This window comes from Natrix helvetica, assembly GCF_964273705.1.
Source record: "Natrix helvetica genome assembly, chromosome: 6".
NCBI lineage: Eukaryota > Metazoa > Chordata > Lepidosauria > Squamata > Natricidae > Natrix > Natrix helvetica.
In genome coordinates this window covers 23,518,770-23,531,545 of record NC_138553.1, presented here as the reverse complement: position 1 = coordinate 23,531,545, position 12,776 = coordinate 23,518,770, and the positions used below count along the sequence as shown (strand labels likewise).

The window sequence follows — 12,776 nt, the reverse complement described above, 5'->3', positions numbered from 1 at the left end:
ACAAAGGCAAGCAAAAAAACAAACCAACAACCAGTTTCCCAAATAGTCTGATTTTATATATATTTTAAATGAACTTAGTTGACTCATTTATCCAAATATAATGATACTTTTAAACAGAATATGCTTCAAATATAAATTCATAGTTGGATGAAATACATTTTAAGTGCTATTAAGAGAAGCAGGCTGCAAAAATAGCTGGCCAATGTATGGGTGAGGCTAACAAAGAAATTATACACTTGTTACTAATCTAGTTCCATATATGGGAAACTGCTGAATTGTGGTTAAATCATAATAGCCTATTGGCATAAGCACATGTACACTGAATCTCAGGTCTGAATTAACACCACCACAATTTTACCTTTGGTAATCATGACATACTCTTAAAACAAGTGCAGAAATATATGAACTCAAAAGTGCAAAAATACTCACAGATATACTCAACAGATCATATTGTTAAGTAAGGTATCTACAATCAAAGTTATTAATAGCCACATAATTATCTCATTCTGTCACAGTAGGCCTCCTAATTCAAAAAAGTTATAGAAAACAAAACACTACAACTATGTTGAGTGAGTTCTTAAAGGTACTTCTCTTTGACCCTGTGACCACTGGGATATCTGGATTCAATCCAGAGTTGGAAGTATGTGGCAGGTAAAGTGAAAGGAAGCACATTTCTTGAGACAATTCAAGGAAGAGCTGAAATTCTCCTAGCATCTAAAATGGACCTTCTCAGAAAATACTACCTTCAACGCTGAAGAACGTATTTATAGATTTTTGAAGTTTCCATTTCATAGTACTAGTTTCAAACATCTAATGTTAGCTTGAGTGATTTTTAATTGCTAAGAACAACCAAAATTGTGTGGCTGCAACATACATTTTTTCTGGGGTGTTGTTACATACTTGCTTTAGAAAAGGGTACATATATCATAAGGTGCATGAAAGAGTATGTTAGTTTCACTCTGAGCATCTGTATTATTATGCCACAAATAGACAGTGTTGTATAGGTAGTATAACTGACATCCCATCCCATTCTCTTTATCCCACCCTGCAAATATTTATCTCGGGGAAAACCCAGAAAGCAAAAGTTACTGTCAGCTGACTAACATACACAAAAGTTTGTTGATGGAACTTATTCCTTCTTACAGAGTAGCCAGTAAAAAGTGCTACTTAATTTCTAATTTATCCACTGCTTTTCATGGCATTACAAATTGTGCCGCATCAGTATGATTATTGTAAAGTTAGAATTCTATTATCTTAGAGTGTTTTTTTCTACTGGCCATTCTCCTGATGTCTTAAGACTGGAGCTTTTAGCCACTATTCTGGAAACTTCCAGTCCCCACACATCTGAGGGTAAACACCACCTCTTCCCATACATCGAACTGTTTGCCGCTGTTATTCAAATATCTCTGGAAGATGATTATTAATAACTATTGGAGATAAAATTGGGGGGCTTGGATCCTAATTGCATCCAAACCACGAGCTCCCTGGGATTAGAGGTGGCTCAGTGGTTAAGAGTGCAATACTGCAGGCTACTTCAGATGACTGCTAGCTGCAGTTCAGCAGTTCAAATCTCACCGGCTCAAGGATGACTCAGCCTCCCATCCTTCCGAGGTGGGTAAAATGAGGACACAGATTGTTGGGGGCAATATGCTGACTCTGTAAACCGCTTAGAGAAGGCTGTAAAAGCACTATGAAGCGGTATATAAGTAAGTGCTATTGCTATTGCTATTATGCTAAGCCATTTTGTGGAAGCCATAATGGTTTGTCTTATATTAAGCCATAAACCATGCAAATCACAGTGGCTTAATTAACATATCATAGCGGTAATTCATATATCTAATCATCTCATGGTTTACTAGGAACTAAGCCAAAACAGACTTTCTTCAAATGAATTTATCCCAGTTTCTCTACCTAAGAATGGGTTACAATGGGCCTTCTCAAAGATGTTTTGTAACTGTGAACATGGACTGACAGTAAAGTATTAGTATTACCATAATCCACTTTAAAACTGATCCTTGCGGATCAAGTGATTCCCATCTTAATTCTTATGCATTGATGGAAAACTGAAGTGCAAAATATTCATTCTATTGCACATATGCACGAAATCAGGTTTCAAAATAGAGATTTTTTTTAAAAAAATCATTTTATTTAGATGCCTAAGGATGCAATCCACAGGAATCTGTATAAGGTCCAGGCAAATTAATGTAAAAAGCACTATTGTTCACAGAAATGTCCTTGTGGGATGCATCATTAAGCTCTATTCACCACCTATATTATATACTGGCACAATTTAGCCACTTTATGCTATATTATGATAAACAATAACTCATGTATAAAACAGCATCTAAATGCCTCTATTTAATACACTTGTGTGCTTAGGAACAGATTAACATTCCTAATAAGTGCTTCATACACATTTTTGCTACATAGGGTGGTAGATAAAAAGTGCCCACTAGCATTCTGATTATTACTTTTTGATGACCTTGCACTATTTTGCTGTCTCGTGTAGAAAAACTGTGAAGGGAAATGAAGCAGCTGGCACATTAGTCATAACATGATTAAGATAAAAATGTTACAGAAGTCCAATGTCATGATAGGAAACTAAGGCAATTAGCAAAATAAAATCCCAAGCCTTTGAGGAAAGTCATGAAAAATATGTGTCAGAAAAGGAATGCAAAGGTGTGCAAATCTGCTTTAAATTTAGACCAATAACAGTTAGTTTCTGGAAGCAACACAAAAATGTTACAATTCTTACTAGTGCAAAATAGCATGATTATGCCAAAACAAAGCGTAGGATTCTTTCCCTTTCTTCTTCTTCTTCTTCTTTTTGTGGGTATGTGATGCATTCATGATGGAGTACTTTTGTACACGTTCAAACTTTCTACAGATTTTAACGTTTGTATGCCCATGAGAAATTAATAGTAGTGCATTTACACAGAATTTGCTTTTCATAACAGAAGTAACTAGTTTAGCAATTTGCATATTAGGAGATTCTCAAAGATTAAAATATGTGTTTGTAAACACTAGAAAAATCTTTACAAAAATGAATATATTAAAATATTCTATACATTTTAAGTTACTGTAAACAAAAAGTATCTTTGTTACACTAAACATGGATACAAAATATAAGCCAGAGGAGAACAAATCTGCATATATATCAAATTCAGGTGGAACAGGAGCATCATCTACTCACTTGTGATTTGTCATACTTTGGGGACTGCATTTGATGTTTATCTTTAGGGTTCTACCTTATAATGTCATAACAATATAATTGTCATTAAGCCAAATGGTCAGAGTTTGCTGGAAGACCTGTACTGACCTATGGCATCACATCAGATTTGCCTTCGTTCCAAAATTAGGTCATTAACCTATGCATGTATGGGTATCATTAAAAAAAAATCTGTATGCAAAACTGTGTAGAAATAAGCTCTACTCAGCTCAATGGGATTTATACCCATTGCACAGGCCAGTGTTTTGCAGCCTGGATTGCATTTTTTTTAAATGTGGATACTAGAAGACAGGAATCTTGACAGTGAACCTGCCAGAGAATTAATGGGGACATTTTCAATTTGCTTCTCAGACAGCTGGTAAGAAGGCGTTAAAGCACTAGTTCTAGCCCTTATCTTTATTAAAACCAGAAAAAAATTGCACTATCAAAAATTAACAATGCTGAATTTTGGTAAGCACTGTATCTTGATGCTATAGAAATAGGAGCGACAGAGCTGTGTGGGCCTGTAGCTTCTGCACAACTGCATTTTTAAATGAGCTAATGTAATGAATTGATTGTGGTGTCCATAACAGTAACTAAGTATAGCCTCCGCTTGTTGTTTTTCATGCTTAGGCTGGCCATCATGTTAACTCAAGAGTCTTTTAACCTCTCACTGGACAAAGGCACACAGCTGTATGCTGTCTCAGCACAAAACTATAATTCATTCTAAAGAGACAATTTTTATATGATGGCTTTCATATCCTCCAAGTCACTCCCACAAATACTTTTGAAAACATGTAATTAGGCAGGGAAACAACTCTTGTTTAACAAGGATACATATTGCCTTGTTTCCTTTTTTTTTTTGATAAGGTTGATGAGACTCATACCCATGAATAAAGCTGTACATCAAAAGCAGCCCTATGCCACAAAAATGAATGAATAAAAGCCTAAGACAAATCACTTTTCTCTGAAATTGTTACTATTGTAAAAAGGTGACTCAATTAACCAGTATTAATGATTTAAAACGGCCATTGTTATGCTGCTGAAAACCAAATAATTCACTTTCAGCATCTCTGATGCTATATATTTACGGCAGTCTTCAAACAGCTCATTCTACAATAGTTTTACAGACCATCATCCATGAGGATCTGAACACAAGCAAAGTTTTCGGGGACTCGCTTATTGCTTCCCAAGCAAACCTCTTGAGTTCTATTTTAAACATTTGTATATCTGTCCTGAAAATAATTTAAAGAGAAATTAGTATTTATGTACTTTATATGCCTCCCATCTCACCAATAAGGTAACACATTATTCTTGCTCCTCCTCTGGTAGTTTCCTCTTTAAGCAATTTTCATAATACATCACATTGCTTTTTAAATTGAATGAAATTTAAGCAATAATTGAGCATCTATGTTTAGGAACACAAAGAGCCTTATTCAAACCATAATCTAACTCAAGATTGTCTACATTAATCAGGAGCAATTCTCTGAGCTTTCAGACAGGGCCTTTCCCAACCCCTGCTGGACTAGCCAGAGATTTTCCCTTGGCACCTTTCACATGCAAGGCACATGCTCAGTCATTGAGCTATGGCCCTTTCCTATGTGTTGGAAGCTAACACAATTGGGCATCTCTGTGTTAGGAGATGTAAGGAAGACTCTCCAAAAAATTCAAATGATTATATAACCTTCTGGATAGTAGCCAGTGACCATGCTGGATAAAGTACTACCCAAAAATATGATCACCATAGGCCCAGTTTTTCAAGACTGTACCACGCTGATCTCAAGCTGGCATAAAATGAAATATTTGGAAGATTCATAAAACTTCAAGAGTACTAACTGCCAATTCATAATCCGCAGTGTAATGTCCTGCTTCTACTTTGAGCTTGGTGTTTTCATTTCTGTAAGGAAAGAGAAAGTTTTGTTACATCTTCAAGCATTCAGAACTTTCCATGAAATTTCTTTTTTAACTGGGTTTATTCTTGACTATCCAAATGAAACATTTAATACCAAATTGTTCACTGGTGCTATATACTTTGAATAAAACAGGGATATGTAATTTTCAGTAGTTATGGGCCACATATGACTTTTTTTGGTAGGGCAAAAAATTGGGATAGAGCAACTATAAAAAATGGGCAGAGTTACATTATATGCATGGCTAGGAACATAATGTTTGGTACTTAGAGAGGTTTTAAGTTGATTTAAGGATTCAAATCATTGTTTGTTTCTAATCTCGGAATGAGCGGACATTCTACTGTGGACGTTCAGCAATTATGAATAGCCTTGGAGTTACAAGTTGCTAAAAGGAAGTCAAAGACAGAAAAATGCCAATCATCTATTGGAGACTAGAGAGCTGATTCTGCAATCTCCTTCTACATCTAATATTTCAGATGGGGTTCATATATATGAAGTATACACTAGCAATTAAGAAAAAAATCATAAAGTAATGATCAATCCAAGGGCCCTTCTATCACTTTCCAACTTTCTAGTAATTAGCACTCCATCTACTTTCAAAACCACCTGCATTGATGGCTATCATCAGTTCTAATGGCAACCAACTGTGTGGTTTAAGAAGGGGCAGGAGAAAGAAATACTGTTTATCATTTCTGAATCTGCCTACCTTTAGTTTTAATGGATACTCCTGAAACCCAAGAGAAAGGGTGAAAGATTACATTTTATTTATCTCATTATTGTATCTATGTAAATGCCAATACTGCTACATACACATCCACTAAAATAAAATACAGAGAGGTTCATGAATGGTAAAAAAGTATTTCTTTACTCAACTTCTATGTAATACATACATAGTTTATGTATTTTTGTGGTATCTCCTGTTGGCTATTAATAGGTAAAAGTTCCCCTGGCACATCTGTGCTAGTTGTTCCCGACTCTAGGGGTTGGTGCTCATCTCCGTTTCAAAGTCAAAGGACCAGCGATGTCCGAAAATGTCTCCGTGGTCATGTGGCCAGCATGACTAAACGCCGAAAGCTCACGGAACCCTGTTACCTTCCCACCAAAGGTGGTCCCTATTTTTCTACTTGCATTTTTACATGCTTTCGAACTGCTAGGTAGGCAGAAGCTGGGACAAGTAACGAGAGCTCACTGTTACGTGGCGCTAGGGATTTGAACTGCTGAACTGTTGCACTTCTGATTGACAAGCTCAACGTCTTAGTTACTGAGCCACTGCACCCTTATTGCCTATCAATATTAAAATGCTACTATAATCTTTCCTCATGAGGGTGTTGCTCTAGAGCCACAAGACATTGTGTGTAGATGACATTATTCTCCATACAACGGAAGGTTTTTTGAACAAGGAATGAGGCTGATAGATAGCAGTGGTGGGTTGCAGGCGGTACGCCCCAGTACAGGCGTATCGGAGGCTGCCCGAAGCACCGGATACCATTCCGGTATGGTGCTCCGGAGGGAACACCAGCCCGCCTGAGCTCCTTACCTGTGCTTTAAGCTTTTGGCGCTTCCGCGCCTGCGCATAGCATGACACCTGCGCATAGTGCATATGCCACCTGCACATAGTGCATACGGCACCTGTGCAACGCTCCGCCAAGCAGCTGGAGCATTGCGGAGGCCTGCGGAAGCATCGCAGGCAAGTACGCCGCATGCGTGCACCATGTGTGTCTGCGCGCGCATCCATGTGGGTGACACCGGGGCCATTCCAACCGTACCGTTGGAATGGAATCTGGAACCCACCACTGATAGATAGGTGTTTTTCAAGTAAGTTATGCTGTCTATCAATCTTAGAATTCGCTGAACAAGAGAAGGCAACTGCTGGTAGTCCAAGAGACACAAGTGTACCCGCTCAAATTGTATTTGCAGAGTTGCTACATGGAGTCTTGGTGCAGACTTATTTGATTTGTTGGTTAACTGTTTGAACAAAGAATTATTGTCAAGGCTACTGAAACTACATTATATAGAGCTAAATCTGAAAATCTGTCATATATATTCTTGAAAAATATGTTTTCACATATTTCAATAGTCTTCGAGTTATAAGTTCATTTAGTGACCGTTCAAAGTTACAACGGCACTGAAAAGTGTCATTTTTCACACTTACGACCACTGCAGCATCCCCATGGTCACGTGATTTATCTTTGGAAGCGTGACAACTGGTTCATACTTACGATGGTTGCAGTGTCCCAGGGTCATGTGATCTCCTTTGGCAGCCTTCTGACCAGCAAAATCAATGGGGAAGCCAGATTCGCTTAACAACCGTGTTACTCAATTTAACAATGGCAGTGATTCACTTAAAAAATATGGCAGAAAAAGTCATAGACTGGGCCAAAATCCACTTAACAAATTTCTCACTTAGCAACATAAATTCTGGGCTCAATTGTGATCGTAGGTTGAGGACTACCTCTTTTGAGAAAGATTTTGGGTCAACCACTCAATTTACCTTGGAGCCATCGAACCTGTGTGGCAGGTCCGTATCCCCTCTCATTCTTGGCCGAAATCCTGAACACAATGGCCGGCTTGGACGTATGATCAACGTGAGCATTTGCAAGTTGGGCAGCAGTCACTGTACATGAGGTCTTAAGGCCACAATAGATTTTCATGAACATCAGTTGATTAGGGTTTTCATGAAGCTGAGTGGTTCTTATTGCCAAATAAGCGGAATATTCCAAGATATTACCCGAAGGGGAGACAGGAGGCTCCCATGAAAGATGAATACAGTCTGCACTCTAAGGAAGAAGCAAAAAAACTCCTTTTACAATTCTAGAGAGGAAAAACTGTAATTTTGTTCTCTAATTTATGGTATGTGCTGCTCAACACTGAGCAAAAAACTCAGAGGCACCATTCAGTTCATACATTGAACTGAGCCATAATATAGCTTTCTGGATTCTGGGTTAGCGTGTTGTGAAAATTCAGTTCAAGACTGCAAATGTCCTATGTTTCTGATTTAGTGTGATCTGGGAACAGAATAATTGATGGTTTATTCAATAAAACATGGTTAAATAAAACAGGCCTCGCGTGATAAAGCGATCTGGGATTAGATATTGTCTTTCAAAACACATATGTCTGTGCTGAGATTATGAGATCTTACGGTGTTTCAGTTATATCTCCAGTAAGGTACGTTATTATAATGTACTATACATACATACATACATACATACATACATACACACACACACACACACACACACACACACACACACACACACACACATATATATATACACATACATACATACATATATATATAAGGTTAAAGATATGAAAATAGAAGTTACATCATGACTAAAGCTGCTCCAAGATCCAATGTTGGATTTCACAGTAAGATTTTTCCATTAAGAATCCATAGTGTTAGGAGATCATGACTACAATTTTAGCAGAATATATTAAAAGAGATAAACAACAGCTATGGTGGGATATTGATTTGATTTATAGGATCAACTCAGCATACGCTAGAACACACAATGTTCCAAGGGAAATACATGTTAAATTTCTTAGAAAGACTACAAGAGATGAGGTCTTAGGTGCTCAAAAGGTGGGACCACTAAAATATAAAGACAAAGAAATAACCATTCTTAAACAGATTACGAAGAAAGTAAGAGACAAGGGGAAGAAATATTCCTCTTTAGCTAAAAAATTATATAATAAAGGAATCTGGTTCAGATGGTTATTGCCAGAAGGAATGCTGATTTTCTGGGAGGGCAGCAGAATTAGAATTAATACAGTTGTGGAGGCGGAGGCCTTCATTAAAAAACACAGTGCCCTCCTAGACGAAACACAAGGGGACAGTACACAAGATATGAAGGAGGGAGGGGCCGTGGTTCTGCCAGCAGACAGGGGGGAGGATGCAACACTGAGAAGACTTAGGTCACAAAAATGAGGTTGAAACATTATTGCAATTGTTGTTACAATGTAATTGTTGGAAGTGATACAAAAGATGATTGAATATATTGATGATAGAATGTAAAATCAAAGCTGCCAATGTTTATTCAAATCTTGATGTTTTTTTTCTTCTTTGTAAAAGTTGTGAGATTTGGGGGGATTTCTACCTTCTGCATGATGTAGCTGTCAAAATTTTCTATACCTATTTACCCTTTTCCTTAAAACATTTGAAAAAACCAATATAAATTTTCAAAATATATATATATATAAAAAAGAATCCATAGTGTTAACCATTGTACCAAAAGTCTGATGACCACTCAGAGAGTTTTTTCAACTCAAAATTACTTACTTTGCTCACAATGCCTTATTTTTCTATTGCCGGCTTTTCCAAGGAACATTCATTTCTCTAAGCCTTTCATGAATGTTAACATTCCCTATTCAGATTTACACACAGAGAAGGAGGAAAGAGGGAAGAATTATATTACCTTGCTAATTTTGACAATTGAAGGTGCTCCGGGAAATCCAGGGATGCAAGTCTTAAATTCACTGATTTTGCTGAAAGGCCCTACACCGCATCCGTTAATTGCAGCAACCCTGAACCTGTATAAAGTGCCAGGAGCGAGATCCTGTTTCTTAAATAAACTGGCATTTGGAATATCTGTATTGTCTCCCTAAACATAAATAACATGAAAAGAAATAAATAATTATTTGCTTTTCTTAAAACACAGGTTCGAAAGACTCCTTATGTTCTAGATGAAGGGTGTCAAACTCGCGGCCCACGGACCAAATGAGTCATGCACTAGCCACATCCACACCTGGTTTAGCGAAGGGGAGAAAAGTCACGATACATCATGTGAAACTGCCGCAGTGGTGAGATACGACTGGTACGCCCTGGTACGGGCATACCGGTGCCTGCTGGAAGCCCCAGTTACCGTTCCAGTATGGTGCTCCGGAAGGCCCACCCGCCCTCCCTCCTTCCTTACCTGTATTTGAGTCGATCGGGGCTTTCGCGCATGGAGCGTATGGCACCTGCGTGACGCTCTGCCAAGCAGCTGGAGTGTCGCAGGTGGTAAGTACACATGCGCGCACTGCACAGGTGCACATGGTGGACGCCCGGCCGTTGCAGTGCATTGCTTACAACGGGATGTGGAACCCACCACTGCACTGCCGTGATGCTGCGAGTTTGACACCCCTGTTCTAGATCAAATTTCCTATTAGGAAGAGCTTTCCAGTACAGCTGCCTATTAAGCAAAAACAGTGTTGAATGTTTTTAAGATCCACTGGTGTAAATGGGAGAGTGGAACATATGATACACTTTCAAATGGCAAATGAAATTTACCTCTGCTTAATTTGAGAATAGTATCAATGATTAAAGTATATAACTTAAAGCCTAAATGTTACAACGCCCCTGAACATATCTTGGTTGTGGTCCCTATAAATATCTAAAAGTTGTTCTCAAAGTGAAAACGTTAAACGTAAAATCACAAAATCATAATGAATTTTAATCTTAATCAAAATAAATCACATTGAATTTCATTTTTATAAAAGCCGATGCAATGCTCTGCCTTTAAAAAAAAAATAGGGTTCCCAAATTGAAAGAAGAAAAGTTTTTAAGATTAACTGGTGTCAGAAAAAGACTAAGTAAATACTACAAATCCATAACCACAACAACTAGAATGGCATAGGGCAGTGATGGCTAACCTTTTTGTCCTCGTGTGCCGACAGTGCGCATGTTCACACACCCATAATGCAATGCACACGTGACGACCCCGCACATGCCCTGCGCCCCTGCACATGCGACACCCCCCCACACCATTTGGGTCCTAGCAGGCCTCCCTGAAGCCTCCTGGGACCAAAAACAGTGTGGGGGGAGGTGCAGCGCCCCCCCACGCCCCATTTTTGGTCCCAGGAGGCTTCAGGGAAGCCATAGGTTCACCATCATGGGCATAGGGCACAAGCTTGGTTAGTTTTTTACATAAGATACTAATTCCTTCATCTCAGCTTCCAAGATCCAATCACCTCCCTACTTAATCTTGTTGTTACTATTTAATAGGAAAATTCAACTAACCTTCTTGCTGGAAAGAATCTTTTCTTCTTGCAGCAAATAAAACTGGCTCACTAATGCCGTATTGCTTTGAAAAATCCCAACATCATTCCACTTTCGTTCTTGTGTCCTCACCCTTGAGTTCTGCTTTGGTGGTGAAGTTTTCTATAATTCAAAGAGAAGCAGGCAGTGTTAAAAGTATGGATGCGAATGTGGAAGGAATTAAATCTCCCCCTCCACATCCTATAATGACAGCCCTACCAATGCTAGGAGGAGAGAGCAGATTATGTGGTAGTACTACACATGTCAATTATCATTGGTACAGGTAGTCCTTGACTTACGACCATTCATTTAAAGACCGTTCAAAGTTACAATGGCCTTGGAAAAAGTAACTTACAACCTATGCTTCCATTTACAGCTGTAAAATGACTCTCATTATGACCAGTTGCAGTGTCTTGCGGCTACGTGCTTACGATTATGTCCAACAAAAAATACACATTGAGCTGGATTCACTGAATGACCAGCGTAAAAACTATTGTAAATGCAGGTCTGAAGCAACTTGTGATGGCAACGACTTGTGGAAAATTCCAATCCCAATTGTGGCTATAAATCTGCTTGCACAATGTATTAACCTCATCTTCTTTTAACGACCTCATACTCCCTTGTGGGGTGGAGTCTGGGCAACTGAATGGAGCTAGCAGAGTGTTTTAATGGCCGGATGCCCTTCCTGTCGCCAAGGAGGAGTTTTGTTCAGCAGATACATTCTCAGTGTGCCCAGAGAGAGAAATATCTGCCTCTACCTAGAATCGAACTCACAGCCTCCTGATTGTGACACAAAAGCTCCACCTCTAGGCCACCAGGCTGTATTTAAATCAACCAACCACCCACTTATACTAGCCCTCTATGAAATATTCTTCATATAACTCCATGCTGCAGAAAAGTCAAGATAGCAACTGAAATCAATTTGATGTCATAGTTGCCAATGCTACGTTAAACAAATGCATTTTACAGAATGAACAATTAAGGCACATACGGAATAAAAGTTGTCAAGTCTGCAAATGGTGTGACTGACTCAGTTTACTCTAACTGAGGAAACTGGTAGCATAAATACTGATCATTCTCTACGTGATAAATCTTATTGGCAATATCTGCTGCTCAAAATGTGTCATGTACTTACAGGCGACTGTACAGCTGAATCAAGAGGGTTAACAACTGTGGTTCTAGTTGAGGGCACTGAAGACTCTTTAACTAGGAGAAAGACATTTGAAGTTCTTTTACTACAGGGACAAACACTTGCAAAGATAAATCCATCAACAGTGGAAATCTCTTTATCTCTTTCAGAGATAACGTTTCATGACATTTCTGTTGTACCGGCAAGAAGCAAAATGCTGACTTTTTACTTGGAAAACAACTGACAAACTGCCTGCAATGCAGGACTATCAAGAACAGATATATATACCAGTATGCTGAATGAAAAAAAAAACTTGAATTCAATTTAGAATTAAACTGAATTCAAGTTTATTCAGGTTTATGAAAGCAAAATTAAATAAAATAGCTTTATTTTAAAAAAAGTAATCAAGGGCAACCAAGATTCAAAATCCTACATTTTCATGTGGTGTCTTCGACAAGATATTGTACATTTACCAGATTCCAGGCTTTTTTTTTTTTAAAAAAAAAACATTCC

The 12,776-nt window shown here is 38.3% G+C and overlaps 1 protein-coding gene across 3 annotated transcripts in view; it reads right to left on the bottom strand.

Moving 5' to 3' along the window:
• Nucleotides 1-1,489: 1,489 nt before the first annotated feature.
• HCFC2 (host cell factor C2) overlaps nucleotides 1,490-12,776 on the bottom strand; it is a 31,686-nt gene continuing 20,399 nt past the window's right edge. For all 3 annotated transcript variants that reach the window (XM_081958487.1, XM_081958488.1, XM_081958489.1), the window contains 5 exons: nucleotides 12,270-12,340; nucleotides 11,117-11,257; nucleotides 9,534-9,719; nucleotides 7,610-7,895; nucleotides 1,490-5,105 (listed from right to left, as the gene is read on the bottom strand). In XM_081958487.1, coding sequence (XP_081814613.1) covers nucleotides 5,080-5,105; nucleotides 7,610-7,895; nucleotides 9,534-9,719; nucleotides 11,117-11,257; nucleotides 12,270-12,340 — 710 coding nt within the window. In that variant the 3' untranslated portion in view covers nucleotides 1,490-5,079. The remainder of the gene's footprint in view (nucleotides 5,106-7,609; nucleotides 7,896-9,533; nucleotides 9,720-11,116; nucleotides 11,258-12,269; nucleotides 12,341-12,776) is intronic.